General features: G+C 40.7%; 1 protein-coding gene across 4 annotated transcripts in view; it reads left to right on the top strand.

Moving 5' to 3' along the window:
• The first annotated feature begins 1,589 nt into the window (after positions 1-1,589).
• The window catches only part of CYP2J2 (cytochrome P450 family 2 subfamily J member 2), a 99,462-nt gene continuing 84,804 nt past the window's right edge, over positions 1,590-16,247 (top strand). For 2 of the 4 annotated variants that reach the window (XR_010835219.1, XM_059040705.2), the window contains exons 1-4: positions 1,590-1,876; positions 12,251-12,413; positions 14,973-15,122; positions 15,516-15,676. Coding sequence is in view for 3 of the 4 variants with exons in the window: in XM_059040705.2 (XP_058896688.1) it covers positions 1,667-1,876; positions 12,251-12,413; positions 14,973-15,122; positions 15,516-15,676 (684 nt within the window). In the remaining variant the exon portion in view is untranslated. The remainder of the gene's footprint in view (positions 1,877-12,250; positions 12,414-14,972; positions 15,123-15,515; positions 15,677-16,247) is intronic. The other 2 variants (XM_059041452.2, XM_059042884.2) reach the window with 2 other exon arrangements.

The raw sequence follows: 16,247 nt of genomic DNA on the forward strand, positions 1-16,247 counted from the left end.
TGCTGAGAAAAAAAAATCGGGCTTACCTAGTGGCGCAGTGTTTGGGAGTCCGCCTGCCGATGCAGGGGACGTGGGTTCGTGCCCCGGGCCGAGAGGACCCCACATGCTGCGGAGCAGCTGGGCCAGTGAGCCGTGGCCGCTGGGCCTGCGCATCCGGATCCTGTAGTGGGAGAGGCCGCAGCGCTAAGAGGCCCGCGTACAGAAAAAAAAAAAAAAAAATCGATTGTAGAATTATTTTAAACAGCATTTATATAAATATTAGAAACTCTGCATGGATGCATAACAACTATAGTGAAACAGGAAGATGTGGCTGGAAGGATAAAAACTAAGCTCTGACAAGTATCTCCCTATAGACTTCGGAAGATAGAAAATAGACTTGAATGCTCTTTTCTTTTCTTTTTAAAGAAAGCTTTTAAGGGCTTCCCGGGCTTCCCTGGTGGCGCAGTGGTTGAGAATCCACCTGCTGATGCAGGGGACACGGGTTCGTGCCCCGGTCCGGGAAGATCCCACATGCTGCAGAGCGGCTGGGCCCGTGAGCCATGGCCGCTGAGCCTGCGCGTCCGGAGCCTGTGCTCCGCAACGGGAGAGGCCCCAACAGTGAGAGGCCCGCGTACCACACACAAAAAAAGATTTTAAGCAGGTTGTCTATATATATGTTGAGAACCTGAGTGTGTGCTATACTATTCCAGTACTATGCTTCACGTTTTGAGTATCTCACAAATGGTGAGACACAGGTAGGCATACAGGATAGCATAGAAGGTTGGAACCTGGGGTCCTACACCATCTTGAGGCTTCAGAGGAAGAATCTCACCAAGCAAACCAAAAAAGACAAGGACTAAGACACCTACCTTCAATGATCATTAAGCATCTATTAAAGACTAGCCTCAGTGCTAGAGCTTTGATGTAATGCTTCTTAAACTTCGAAACAGTTACAAATACAGGGCCTCCTTTAAATGTGCTGCAGACCGGTGGATTCATTTATTTACCACGTATTTGATATTAACCTCTGTCTCAGTTTCTGGAACTGCAAGATGGAACGAAGGGTATCTGCATAAATTTGTCAGAATTAAGCAATTCATCTCAAGAAGTCTGGCATATAGTAAGCGCCCAGGAAATATCAGGTGCTGCTGTTTTCCTGTTTTATTACCAGGCGTGGTTTCAGTCTTTTGGTGAGACGGTGATAGAAAAACACAGAGCTCAAGTGTCCGCGGCCCTCTCTGAGATGCGATGACATCATAAACTCAAGAGCCCCGATGGTCTCACAGAGAGACAGGCTGTCTAACTAGCTAATAAAAACGCTTGTAGCCAGGCCTTTTCCGAGACCCTTGCTGTTCTCCCAGGAATCCGGCCACAGGCATCTGGTGGGCGGCAGGCCGGCTGTGAGAAGGCTGAGGGGAGTAGAGGACCGGGTGGAGGCGTGTTGGGGGCGTGGCAGGAGGCTCGGCCTGAGGAAGAGCCCAGACGGGTCATGCAGACAAGGCTCCGCTGGAGCCTAGCGGGCCAGGGTAGGGGCGTGGCGGAGAGAGGGTTGGACAGGGAAGAGGGGCGGGGCGGGGCGGGGCCGGGGGCAGGCGGAGAAGGAGGGCAGTGCTGGCAGCTTAGAGGCTGAGAGCCGCCGGGACCTTCGCTGGATCAGACCGCGGAAGAGCGAACCGAGGTCGCCGCCATGCTCGCGGCGTTGGGCTCCCTGGCGGCTGCCTTCTGGACCGTTCTCCGTCCCCGCACTGTCCTGCTGGGGGCCGTCGCCTTTCTCTTCTTTGCTGATTTCCTCAAAAGGCGGCGCCCGAAGAACTACCCGCCGGGGCCCCCGCGCCTGCCCTTCGTAGGCAACTTCTTCCAACTGGACTTTGAGAAGGGGCACCTGTCGCTTCAGAGGGTAGGAGTGGGCGAAGGTGCCAGGGCCGAGTCCTGCCCCTTATCTGCAGGACAAGGGCCATTCCGGGTACCGAGGGCGGGAGGCTGGGGGGCTCTGAGGCTAAAGCGGGCACCCGGGTAGCTTTGAGCCTCACTCTCCTCACCAGCAACCGGCATGATTCCACTTCTAGGGATGAAATTTTGTTAACTGTTTACTATTTAAGTGTGCCAGACACGATATGTTCTTTAAGTCATTTAATTGTGTGTCGTTACCTATTATTGGGACATTATATTTATAATATAATCACTTTGTATTTTTAATATTATTATCCTTGGGGGGAAAAATCCGGTACTTTCCCTCTCGGAGGCTCCGTTTCCCATGTGTAAAATGGTGATACTGCTACCTAAATCCTCACCGCTTTTCAACTGAATTGCTCCCATCCCCACAAGGACTGAGCCCCTCACATTCAGCCTCCTCGCCCCGCAATCCACTCTCACTAAAGTAATCATTTTAAAATGTCACTCCTCTGCTTAGGCTTTCTCAAGGCTTCTTGCTGCTTCCCAGCTTTCAGACTCCTTAGGGAGCCACTTGGAAATCTTGCTGTAGCCTCTTTCCACTTCTTTATAATCGTCTCCCATCAGGGCTTCCTAACTGTGGCCACTCTGAATTCCTTAAAATTCCCTCCAACATCCAGCACTTTCTCAAGCATTTTCAGCTGCTTCCCTGCCTCTCAGCACAGGTACCTTGCTGACAGACAACACTGTGATAGGTGGGTGTGAACATTAAATAAAAGAGTGAATGGTCAATATGAATACAGCTTATTGTAGGTGCCTAACAAAAAATAGTTCCCCTTTCCCTAGAAATGCCTGGAGCACTTTAAACACAAGCCTATAATATAAACTCAAATTCAGATGGAGAAGGTTTTTATCACTTTCTGGGAGAAACAGACATTTGGTACAGGATTAGTCTACAGAATTTTAAAGATAGGCTCCTAAACCTATGCCCTTCTTTAATAAATGTGTTGTTTAATTTCCAATATTGGGAGATTTTCCTGTTTTCTTTCTGTTAGTGATTTCCAGTTGGAGTCCATTATGGTCAGAGGACATATTTTGCATAATTTCAATTTTTAAAAAGTATGTTAAGGTTGGTTTATGACCCAAGATACAGCACAATGCATACTTGAAAAAAAATGTGAATTCTGCTTTTGTTGGGTGGAGTGTTCTATATTGTATGTCAATTAGATATAATTAAATGACTATGTTCTTTAGTTCTTCTGAACCCTTGTTGACTTCCTGTCTACTGATTCTATCAGTTACTAGGAGAGGGTTGTCGAAGGCTTCAACTATAATTACTTGTTTTTCTATGTCTCTAGTCAGTTCTGGTAGTTTTCATTTATGTATTTGACAGCTCTTTGAGATGGTGTATACACATTAAAATTGTTATGTCATCTTGGTGAATTGGCTCTTTATTATGTAATGTCCCTCTTTATCTCTGGTAATTTTCCTTGCCTGAATTTTAATTTATCTGGTATAATATAGCCAAACCAGTTCTCTTCTGATTAGTATTTGCATAATATATGCTTCTCCATTCTTTTACTTTTAATCTACTTATACCATTTTATTTGAAATGAGTTTCTTGTAGATAACATAGGTGGGTAATTTTTTTTCATTCTGCCAATATCAGACATTTGATTGGTGAATTTAGATCATTTATATTTAATGTAATTATTGACTTGTTAAAACATAAGTCTGCCAATTTATTATTTGTTTCCTATTTTTCACTTTGTTTTTACTCCTCTGTTTCTCCTTTCCAGTCCTCCTGTGGGTCACTTGAACATTTTTTGAGAATTCCATTTTAATTTATCTATAGTGCTTTTTAGTATATCTCTTTGTATTGTTTTTAAGTGCTTGCTGTAAAGATTACATGTGTACATAACTTATTGCAATAAGTATCAATAGTTTACCACTTCAGGTGGAATACAGACACCTTAAAACTCTTTAGGTCCTTTTACCTTCCCCCTCTTTATAATATATAAATTGTCTTAAATATTACCTCTACAGACATTGAGAACCACCTCAGACAGTATTATAATTTTTCTTTTAACTGTCAAACATGATTTGTTAAATTCAAGAAGAGAAGATTAGTCTACAGTATTTACCCATTTATTTACCCCTTCTGTTGCTCTTTCTTTCCTAACTGAAGAACTTTCTTTAGCTATTTTTTTAGAACTGGTCTGCTGGCAAAAAAATTCTCTTAGCTTTCCTTCATCTAAGAATGTTTTATTTCACCTTCTTTTCTGAAGTATATTATCACTGGATATAGCATTGTAGGTTGAAAGTTTCTTTTATTAAACCCTTGAAAATGTTGTGCTACTTCTTTCTGTACTCTCTAGTTCCTGATGAGAAATCTGCTGTAATTTGAATTGTTGTTCCCAATGAGTAATGAGTTGTTTTCCTCTGCATGCTTTCAAGAAGTTTTCTTTGTTTTTATTGGTTTCAGAGATTTGATTATATGTCTTGGTGTTGAATTCTTTGGATTTATTGGGTTCACTCACAACTTCTTGGATCTGTAGGTTTTTCTAGTACCAAATTTGAGAATTTTTCAACCATTATTTCTTCAAATATTTTTTCAAGTCCATGTTTTTTTCCTTTCCTTCTGGTACTCTTTGGCACTGATTGCACAACTGACAGATCTTTTGTTATTCTAATATCAGTCCCTGAAGCTCAGTTGTTTTATCTTTTCTCAATCTATTTTCTCTGTGTTGTTCAGATTGGACACTTTCTATTGATGTCTTCAATTTCACTGATTATTCTGTCATTACCACTCTGCCACTGAGTTGCTCTATTGAGTTTTTTGTTTACATTATTGTATTTTTCAATTCTAAAATTTCTCTTTGGTTCTTATGTATATTTTCTAGTTCTTTGTTAAGATTTTCTATTTAAAAATTTTTTTGAGAGTATAATTGTTTATTGAAACATATTTTCAGTAGCTGGTTTAAAATCTTTATCCTATAATTCCAACATCTTTATCATCTCAGTATTAGTTTCAACTCATTCAATTTGAGATTTCTCTGGCTCTTGGTAACATGAGTAATTTTGGACTATAACATGAGTAATTTTGGACTTTTGTGAAGATCAAATGAAAATGAATATACATCCACATACAAGACCTAGCAGATAGTTAATGTTATAGCTGATAGGTAATGATAGATAGGTAAGTAAAGATAGATAGGTAATGATAGGTAGTTAATGATAGGTACTTAATGTTTCCAAATTGCTGGAATGTAAATTTAATTACAACTAAATCACACCATTTAACTCCATTTTTTTACAGCCAAAAATATTTCATTGCAAACCTATATAAAATAAAATTTAACACTTCTGATGAAAAATCTTTGGGCCAGAGATAAGACCCTAGCCTCAGTTTCATCCCTGGCCAGTTTTATGACATGAGGCTAAAAATCATTTAACCTATTTAGTCATATCTATCTTAATGGTAAAACAAGGACACAGACCAAGTTTCTGATTCCAGACAAGAGTGAGTAAAAGCATCCCATTTTATTCCTCCTCATCATCATGATACTGACACATACAAAAAGTAACACCAATAAAACACTGTTCTCTGTAGTCAAAGGACCAGATAAAGGGTGGTCCACCAGGACAGAACATTTCAACCTTTCTACTTTCCTTTTCTGGAGACAAATACCATAAGAGATGTGACCCTCCCACATCCTAATGAGGGGCTACAGCAGTGAAGAAGATGCATGGAAACTTGCCTTCATCCTACCTTTGCAATAAGGCGGTGCCCCTTCCCTGCTGACTCTATGAGCTGAATTGTGACTATCACCCCTGAACTGCAGTAAAGAGACTCCTTGAAGTAGTCAGTGGGCGAAATTCTGATTTCTACCGCTCTACAGAAATAAGGAGGCACCTGTATCCCATGGAGATGATATGGAAACAATCAGAACATCAGAACAATCTTCTGATGTTGTTTCCATTTTACCACTGAGCAGATGGGCTGAAAATGGTAAAGCGATTTCCCCAAGTTATTCAACATAGATAATGGCCAAACAAGGCCTTGGACATAGGACTATTTGACTCATATACCTATTCTCTGGCTTATGCTACCTGACTTTTCACAATGTAGTTAGAGGGTAATTGACTTATCCAGGGGTTCATTTATCCAACAGACATTTATGAAGTGCTTATTATATGACAGGCACAGTACAAGACAGTGTATGATGAAATGTGTGTTATAAAATTTTGGTAACCAAATGAGATATCATGAGGTGGGATCATTGTGAATGGGAAGCCATGGGGATAACCTCTATAGAATGCTGAAATAAATTTGGCTGAACTGGAAAGAAATGTTAGGCAAGTGGTTATATGGAGTAAAGTAGACAGGAGATTTTTAAATGGGAGGAAGTGACATGAGCTAAAACAAAGTGAGAGGGCAGTGAAGAAACTGGCCTATTTGTATGGCATGATGAGCCATTCTTGTTTTTCCCCTTTTTTTCTAAACTTCCTCTACCACAGCTATATGTGCATGTATTTAAATAAGAGAAAATCTTATTGGACTAAAGTGGGAGAATGGTAGATAAGGTGGATAAATGTATTATGAGGATATACATTAAACTGCTTGTAATAAAAAGGCCCCAAAATACAGTGATGTAAAAAAAGAGTGAAATTTATTTCTCTCTCAGAAATGAGTTCAGATGTAGGCAGGAAAACCAGGGTAGGAAGGCTGCTTTGTACCACAAGGTCATCCAGAAACCCCAGTTCCTTCTATCATGTTGCTCTCATCCTACAGCATCTTCATGTATGAGTTCCAGTCCATGGAAAGGGGAAAGGAGCAGGTGGTGAGAAGCAACTTTCCTTTAAGGACATGACCCAGAAGATGCACACATCACCACTACTTACGTCCCATTGGCCACACCTGGAGAAGCTGAGAAATGTGATTTTTGATTAATAAGTTATGTGGCAAGCTAATATTTAGGGAGCTTCATCACTCAGAGGAGAGAGAGAGAATATCTTCATGCTTTCAGTTAAGGATGAGACATACAGAGTGAGTTAGGAAGAGCCCAAATTTATGACCACCAGCTAGGCAGTAAATCTCTGTGCTTCTTTTTCTGAAAAACAAAGAATACATTGTAGGGTTATTATAAGAATCAAACAAGTTCATGAATATCAGTTTACTGCCAGGGTGCCTAGCACATAGTTGATGCTTCTTTCTATATCTACCACCCTCCTCCTTTCTTCAAAAATTTATAGTAACAAACTCAAGGAAAAGCCAGTTGAGGTTGCATACCTTGTCTGGCCTGATTGCTGCGTGGGCTGCATTAATCCACTCTCTGGCCACTTCCCCTCCTTTCCTATGTCCAGATCTAACCAGAGTCCTTTTGCTAAAATATACTCTCAAATATATCAATAACAATAAATAATTTTATTATTTATTTTAGTTTTATGGTTACTTATCACCACCATCCCAACGATGGGAATTAGTAATATCCCACATTTTATAGATTTGGAAACTGGGACACAGAGAAGTTAAATAACTTGACCAAAAATCACATAGAAAGTGAAAGCAGAAGCTGGATATAAATGGATTTGTATGACTTCAAAAATCCAAGTTCTTAAGCACTCACTGCCCTTACCTCTCCTAATCAGTTTTCTAGTTGCAAACAAACAAGATCCAAAATATTTCACTTGACATTTGTATATCCTTGGTCTAGCTCACATTAACTTACCAGGCTTGTTTCCCCTCTCCGTACACAAATGAGAAGGTATTTTTTCCCAGAAACCTATCCTAGCCTTTGGTCCCCTTATGCACTTCCTGCCTTCCCCCATTTAATAATTTATTGTACAGAATGGTAATAATAAGAACTGGTTACTTATCTGTATGCTTCATTAGATTGGGGGCATCTTAAGATTAAGGACCTGTACCTCTAGCACCTGGCCTTGACCAACCACAGGGTTAGTGCTCTTTAATGAACCTATACTGCAGTCAGAAAAGAGAGCTCACTTGTTCCTGAAAGCCCACATTTTCCTGTCTTTGCATTGGTGTATTCTATTCCCACAGCCTAAAATCTTTGCCTTCACAACACATGTCCGTTTGCAGGTACTCGCACCTTCATTTACAATCTGGCCCAAATATCAGCTCCTCTTAGAAGCTTTCTCCCGTACCTGGAGTGGAATTCTTCTCTTCTTTCAATAGCTTCATGCCCCTTGCTCCAGCATTATAACATATATCATCTTCCACTATGCATTAGTTTTTTTCTGTAGTCAGCCTTCCACAAGAGGCTTTGACACTTCAGGAAAACACCATAGCATATTGATCTCTGTATTGCCTTCACATATAACATAGCAATGTCAGAAGGTGCCTGACAACTCTGAAAGAATTTCATAAAAACCTGTTGGATTGAACTTGAATTTGATTTCCACAGGCTGTTCCCAGAAACCTAGCATAATGCCAAGAACTACCAGTAAGATCAGTATCCTTAGCAGGAGTTCAGAGACCCCAGGGGACTGGTTAACTGCATTTATGCATAAATGTATTCATGTGTACAGGGTTTTGCTTTACCAGATCCATAACATACTAGATTTTTGAAGGATTTTATGACTTAAAAAGTGTAAGAAGTGTTATGAAGCTTTATTCCCTATGTCCTTAGGTTTCTTTTTTGTGCTTTATTGGATAGAAATACCTTGTAACTATAAAAGCAATACAAATGCATTGAGTGACACATTTTAAAATACAGTTTAGCGACTGAGAATCTTAGCTCTCCTTGAGCACAGAGCTCAGTGCTGGTGAGTGTTCAGAGGAACAGACCCTCTCACCTACTGCTAGTGGGAATAAGAATTGATACACTCTTCCTTTTTTCCTTTTTCTCTTTTCCTGTCTTTGTTCTGTTGGCTTTAGAGTTTAAGAACTTAAATTAAGTAGAATCTTCTTCAACTTTATATCTTGTGGTTCAGTCTCTTGTCTCACTAACTCACCACTTCTAATTTTTTTTTATTCTAAACATTTATTTTGCTCTACTTTATTATTTAAGTGCTTCATCTTACATTTGGAATATTTATCATTCATATGAAATTTCCTGTAACCTATCACTTTTATTTGCCTTTTATAGCTACTGTGCTATTCCTTTTCTCTTGATTTTTCTATTTTCATTTCTGATTTTAAGCCTGTTTAGCCTCCTGAACCACCTTTTTTTAAAATTGAAACATAGTTGATTTACAATGCTATGTTAATTTCTACTGTACAGCAAAGTGATTCAATTATACATATATATAGATTCTTTGTTATATTATTTTCCATTATGGTTTATCACAGGATGTTGAATATAGTTCCCTGTGCTATACAGTAGGACCTTGTTGTTTATCCATCCTATTCATAATAGTTTGCATCTGCTAACCCCAAACTCCCATACCATCCCTCTCCCACACCCTGCCTTGGCAACAACATGTCTGTTCTCTATGTCTGTGAGTCTGTTTCTGTTTCGTAGATAAGTTCGTTGTGTCATATTTTAGATTCCACAAGTGACATCATATGGTGTTTGTCATTCTCTTTCTGACTTACTTCACTTAGTACGATAATCTCTAGTTCCATCCATGTTGCCACAAATGGCATTATTTCATTCTTTTTATGGCTGAGTAATACTCCATCGTATATATGCACCATATCTTCTTTATCCATTCATCTGTCGTGGACATTTAGGTTGTTTCCACGTCTTGGCAATTGTGAATAGAGCTACTATGAACATAGGGATATGTGTATCTTTCTGAATTATAGTTTTGTCTGGGTATATGCCCAGGAGTGGGATTGTTGGGTCCTATGGCAACACTATTTTTAGTTTTTTTGAGGAACCTCCATACTGTTTTCCATAGTGTCTGTACCTTCTTACATCCCCACCAATAGTGTAGGAGGCTGAACAACCTTATTTTTAACCTCTTTTTTTCCCTTACACTCTCTTTTTCTTAAGAACTTGTTTGTTTTTATACATCGAAATGTATTCTCTACCTTACAAAGTCTTCTCAGATGACACTGGGACTTACATTTACCTCCAAGTAAAGCCATTGGCACAGTGACTGGCATGGTTACTTAAGAATTGGTAGACAGCACCACTGTTGGTACCAGGGCTGCAGGAGGTCCTTTGATGGATCCATGTTTACACAGTTGATCATGCCATAAAAGTGTTTGATGTAGTTCTGTCAGACTAGAAATATACGTGGGCAGAGAGTTGGTAAGAGGGGAAACTCTGTGGAAGTTCATTTCAGTAAACACTACTGGAGTGCCCAGTCCCCCCCCAAGAACAAGCTGAGATTCCAGGTTGTATACATTGTCAATTAGGAGTCCTTTAGCTTAACCTGAGACTCTCAGCCATTCCAAAAATATTTTTACTGTATATTCTGAAATAGTCAAGAAATCCTTTCTTTAAGAAATCCTTTCTGGGCTTCCCTGGTGGCGCAGTGGTTGAGAATCCGCCTGCCGATGTAGGAGACACGGGTTCGTGCCCTGGTCCGGGAAGATCCCACATGCCGTGGAGCAACTAAGCCCGTGAGCCATGGCTGCTAGGCCTGTGCGTCCGGAGCCTGTGTTCCGCAATGGGAGAGGCCACAACAGTGAGAGGCCCGCATACCACAAAAAAAAAAAAAAAAAAAAAATCCTTTCTGTAAAACCTAAGAAGTTCATCCAGGCATTCAGCATGATGAAATAAAATGTCTTGATTTATGCAGACCCGTTCCTGCCATTTGTTAGAACAAGAGGTGCACTTTAGAGGCAGACCAGACTAAGATGGAATCTTGGCTCTGCTCTTTCTAACAAGACAGACTTACTGTGCTAGTGATGAACAAACATGGATGGAAGACTGTAGACCAACAAGACAATGAAAGGATGGAGTTCAGGCTTGGTCTTTAATGTGGGAGCAGGGTGGTGGAATGAGACTAAATCCATGGTATTTGCTCTGAAGGGGTGACACAGTCCAGGGAGCTTGAGGTGACATGGGAGAGCATAATTGCCTGGCAGCTGAGGAGGTGGGGCCACAGATACCTGGCAGAAATGAGCACTTCTGTTTGATACCACAGCCTTAGTAAGACACAGCACTGCAGTCTGCAGGAATGGGCAGGTCTACTTAGATTCCTCTCTTGAGTAAGCATGTCAAGGAAGACTTTAATCTGTGACCCATGACTGTGGTCCAAGCCATATTTGCACATACCTGAACATTTGTGTACACTCCTGACACACCCACACACTCTTCTGTTCTCTCTGTCTCACTCTTCCTCTCCCAGCTCCTTCACCCTCATTCCCACATTCATTCTGTCACATCCACTAAACTCTAAGGTCCAAGCACCATCTTGGGTTCATGGCTTTGTTCTTAAATCTTACATAATGCTTGGCAAATTTCACCAACACCCAATAGCTTTGTCACCTTGGCTAAGTTACTTCTGCTAGGACTCATTTTTATTACTGAGAGACAAGGAAAATCATTACTACCATAGGGTAGTTGTGAGGTTAATGAAATAAAATGTGAAAGGTGCTTATCATGGCACCCAGTGGACGTGGTTGTCTGGGACCACCAGCTCCTTTCTGTCTCACATTATCCCCGTGCTCTTGTCCTGTCTGTCACATGAGCAAGTGCCTCCATATCCCTTTGCACACAGAGCCCATTCATTCCCCAGAGGCTCGAGTGGCTGTCTGCCAGGTACCAGGGAACAAAGTGCCTTTCACATCGCTGCTCTCATTCTTCTTCACAGAACCCTTTGAGGGAAGAATTATTTTCTCCTTTTATAGCTGAGGCTCAGAACAAGTGAAGCAACTTACCCTGGAGCTCACAGCTAGTCAACCATAGAGTTAAGATTTGCACATGGCTCCAGAACTAGTGTGCTCTTCTCCATACCTGGTCCCAGCCCTATAATGAATTTTCTGTCACCTAGAACACGTTGAGGAAGGGGACATTCTCTCCTGGTTAAACAGATATGATTTACTAAGAAGTCCATGTTCATATCTCAGCCTTCTCTGGTGAGTCACATGTATGAATTCTCTCCCTTCACTAGATTTTAAGATGCTTGAAGTTAAAGACCTTGTTTATTTTGTTAAATCTTTAGGCCTTATTCTCAGGACTAATGGTGGATACTCACTCAATTCGAGGAAGTTGAACATATGAATGAATGTTTATGAGGAATGTCTATGTCCTGTAGTGGATTCAGCCCGAGTCTAGTTGAGAGGAGGAGAAATGGAAACAGGTAGAAACATCCCCATCAGACCATCAGACCTAAGTGCACACACAGGTGTGCACACAGACACCCCCTCCACCCATCCAAGCTCCCACAACTACACAAACCCTCTATTCCTGGACACACAGACATGTGCATATTCTGTGACTATTTTACTATTTTTCAGTTTGTGAAGAAATATGGGAACCTTTTTAGCCTGGAATTCGGTGACTTGCCTTCAGTTATTATAACTGGATTGCCCTTAATCAAAGAAGTCCTTGTCCACCAGGACCAAAACTTTGTGAACCGCCCTATAACCCCTATTCGAGAACGTGTTTTTAAGAAAAATGGTAAGTTTCTTGACTAATATAAGATGTGTACGTTTGATATTCTTGTAGTCTGTGTGAAAGGTACCTTTGTGACTGTAATTCTCCAACACTCCCAGGGACCGGGCCCATCATAAAATTCCTTCCCCTAAAAGAAGCTGAGTGGCTGCATTTCCCTGTTACAGACACCCCCTCAGGGAAACTGGCAGGGTAAGCCCTAATGTCAGGGATTTGAGAGAAGTTGCATCACCTGCATGAACTCACTCTGGTTGCTTTAATTAGTAAGTATTCACATCGCTCAGTGATGTGATGTGTTTTTTAAGAAAGGCAATGTGTTCTCGCTCTCTCTGCTTTCCCATTCAGATCTCTTCCCTAGGAAAATGGATGTGGATCTGCTTCCTCCTGCTGATAATGTAATCCCTTCTTGCCTCTAGTTCCTTATGCTCTATTATTAAGGCTGTGCCCCACAAGGTATCTTAACCCTTCCATCAATATTAGAAGAGTTTGGCATGAACACTTAAAATCATCATTAAAGAAACAAACACGTTTAAAAATCTAAATGAAAAACTCAGATTTATTCTTCTACCAAAGCACCATATTTTTCAGATGCTTCTCAAATCCTCTTTGAAATAGTTCATCCATTAACTCTATATCCATTCACTCTATTTATTATCAGCCAAGTGAAGCCCAGTGCTAGGCACCAGTGCCAGAACCGTGAGTAGAACGACAAAATCCTGTTCTTCTGTAACTTACATTCCATTCAGGAAAACAATATCAATTACTCTAATAATTTCAGGCCTTAACTATTAATGGAGATAAGAGCAGGGTGCACTTCTTAGGTGTATCTAATCTAATTCAGAGACTCAGGAAAAGCTAATGTAAGTAAGTGACAAATGTGAAGAAGCAACCAGTCAGAGGGAATAGAGAATGAAAAGTCCCTGAGGTGGGAAGAAGGGCAGTGAACTGAGGAATTGAAAGGTGGCCAGTGTGGGAAGCACAGGGTTTAAACAGAGATAATTAAATGGAGATGAAGGTGCTGAGTTTGGCCAGGAACAGTTCATGCATCTCCTTGTTAAGGATGTTGCTTTTTATCCTAATAATAATGAAAGCTCTTGAATGGTTTCAGTAGAGAAAGGAATCATCGTACTTACATGGTACATTTTAAAGACTTCTTTAGGCTGCAATGTCAAGAGTGGAATAAAGAGAACGAGAGACTATTGCATCATTTTAGGTTAGAGAAGGTGGTGGCTTAGACTAGGGAGAAGGCAAGAAATGACAGTACAGTAGGTTAGACCAGGAGAGTGGTCATGAAGATATATGAATTTACGATATTCAGGAGGCAAATCCAATAAGACATGATGACCTAGACAGAGAGAGAATGAGGTATTGAGGTAGATACCCAAATAGGTAGGTAAAGGAAAGAAGGAACATTTGAAGGAGGGCAAGGTGTTGGCTGGCCTGGTTGGGGAGTTGTACGGAGCAATCATGAATTCAGTCATAGATATGCTGAGTTTGAAATGCCTTTAAATCAGCAGAGTCAAGCAGAGACTTGTATGTATGTCTGGAGCTGAGGGACAGAAAGAGCTAATGAGATTTTCCCAAAAATGGAGGATAGATAAGGGGAGAAGAGGCTTGCAGAACTTGAATGAAGAACTAGATCATTTTGAAATACAATAGAAGATGAATTAACAAAAGATATGGTAAGTTCTCTGCAGTCAGAGAATTAGGAGGAAAATTGGAGAGTGTCACGTCCTGGGAAAAGAGAGAAGAATGAAGTGTCTCATGCTGCTGACACATCAAGATGAGGTCGAAAAGGATCCTGGACTGGACAGCAGGGAAGCCCATGTCCTTGAGGTGATAGAGGCCAAAGGCAGATATTAAAAGGAGTTGAAGAGTGCTCTGGAAGTGAAGAAATGAAAGAAGTGTGGCCTCACCTGTATTTTGAAATAAATGATCATCTATTGAACACACCAAGATGGTTTTCTTTTTTTTCCTTTGCCTGTGTTGTTCTTTCTGCATAGATTTTTTTCACTCTTCCATGCTCTTGAATGATTCATTTATTTTTTAAGGTCCAGCTTAGATAGGACGTCTCCTAAAGGCCTTGCCTCATTATGAGTATGGATTTTGTCTAATCCCTAAGTGCATTCTTAGTATGTTGCATAACATAAATACTTACATATACTTATGTGACAAGTAATCAAAACATGGGCTTTGGAGTTAGGCAGAACTGAATTTGAATACCTGTTCAGCTGCTTACTAACTATGAGACTTTGCAGAGTTTCCTTTTATCCCTCGTGCCTCAGTTTCCTTATCAACAAAATTGTTGGGAGGGTTGGCAGTTATGATAGGACCTACCTCAGAGAGGTTTTGTGAGTGCTAAATTACACAATGCATTAAAAATATTAAAGTGTCTGACGTTAGAAGCAGTCAGTAAATGCTAGCCACTATATCTATTGCTTTGGGATTATTTCTCTGAATAGTTTTCAAGCGCTTTAATGCCCTTCTCCTTCCTTCCATCTGATGCATTATCCCCCATGACTCTTGTTGGTTTTCTTTTTATAATGTTGGCTTTCTTTTTCCCAGGCTTGATCATGTCCATAGGCCAGGTATGGAAGGAACAAAGAAGGTTTGCCCTGACAACACTGAAGAACTTTGGTTTAGGAAGGAAGAGCTTAGAGGAGCGCATTCAGGAAGAGACCCACTTCCTCATCCAGGCAATAGGAGAGGAGAACGGTGAGTGTGTCATAGGACAGGTGCAGAGAACTGTGGCTCATTCATTCACTAACCAGGTGGTTAATAAGAGTCTACGTGCCTTTCCTGCACCCAGCACTGCGTAGGGCACTGAGGGGATAACAGTGAACAGCTAACCACCATCTGCCCTCATGGAGCTCAAGAATTAAGAATAAGAAGATGGGTATTAAACTTATTGGTTTTAAATCCTCGTCATCAGTTTGACTTCCCAGGCATTGACTGAATACTTGCTGTATGTTAGACCCTGTGTAGTGTGCTAGGGCCACAGTCTCAGAGGTGGTTCTGTAGTCAATATGTCATAGGTCATGTAGAATAGACTCTCAGGGAAAGAGAAGGAAAACAATCTGAAGGATCCATCGCTTCTTCTGCCTCTAGGACAGCCTTTCGACCCTCACTTCAAAATCAACAATGCAGTTTCCAATATTATTTGCTCCATCACATTTGGGGAGCGCTTTGACTATGAGGACGATCAGTTTCAGAAGCTGCTGAGGCTGCTGGATGAGGTCACATATCTCGAGACATCAATGTGGTGCCAGGTGAGGCAGTTCTCACTTCCTATCTTGGATAAGGATATTGGGATGATGTCAGACACAGACGAGCTCTTCCTTTTTTTTTTTTTTTAAGCTAACATATAACCTTTAAAAATTTACTTTAACACAAACATGTTTGTAGTCAATCTTTTGAATTTAGTATTTTACATAATATTGTTAAATATTGACTATAGACAAAGAACGTTTCTAACATTCGTGTAAGGTACAAAACTTTACATGAAGTGCGCCTATGGACCTATGTTCTTTTCTTTGAAAAGCACAATATTGCCATCACCTTTGTGTCTCTCCTCTCCATGTCCCTCCCTAGTCCTCCATGTCCATCCTCCCTCAGAAGTACGCTTCTTTGCCTGACTCTCCCTCGGCACATTGTTTTCAGATTCATATGTTAGTTGCACTTTTTAAAAAAAAATCTGCTTACTTTTCTATTTTATGAATATGCCCCTGTTTGCTATTCTGTTCCCTATTAATAAACATTTGGGGGATTTCCAGTTTGGGGATCTGTAATGAACATTCTTGTCAATCCTTCATGTGGACACATCCACTCATTTCTCTTGCA

Source organism: Kogia breviceps, chromosome 1, assembly GCF_026419965.1.
Source record: "Kogia breviceps isolate mKogBre1 chromosome 1, mKogBre1 haplotype 1, whole genome shotgun sequence".
NCBI lineage: Eukaryota > Metazoa > Chordata > Mammalia > Artiodactyla > Physeteridae > Kogia > Kogia breviceps.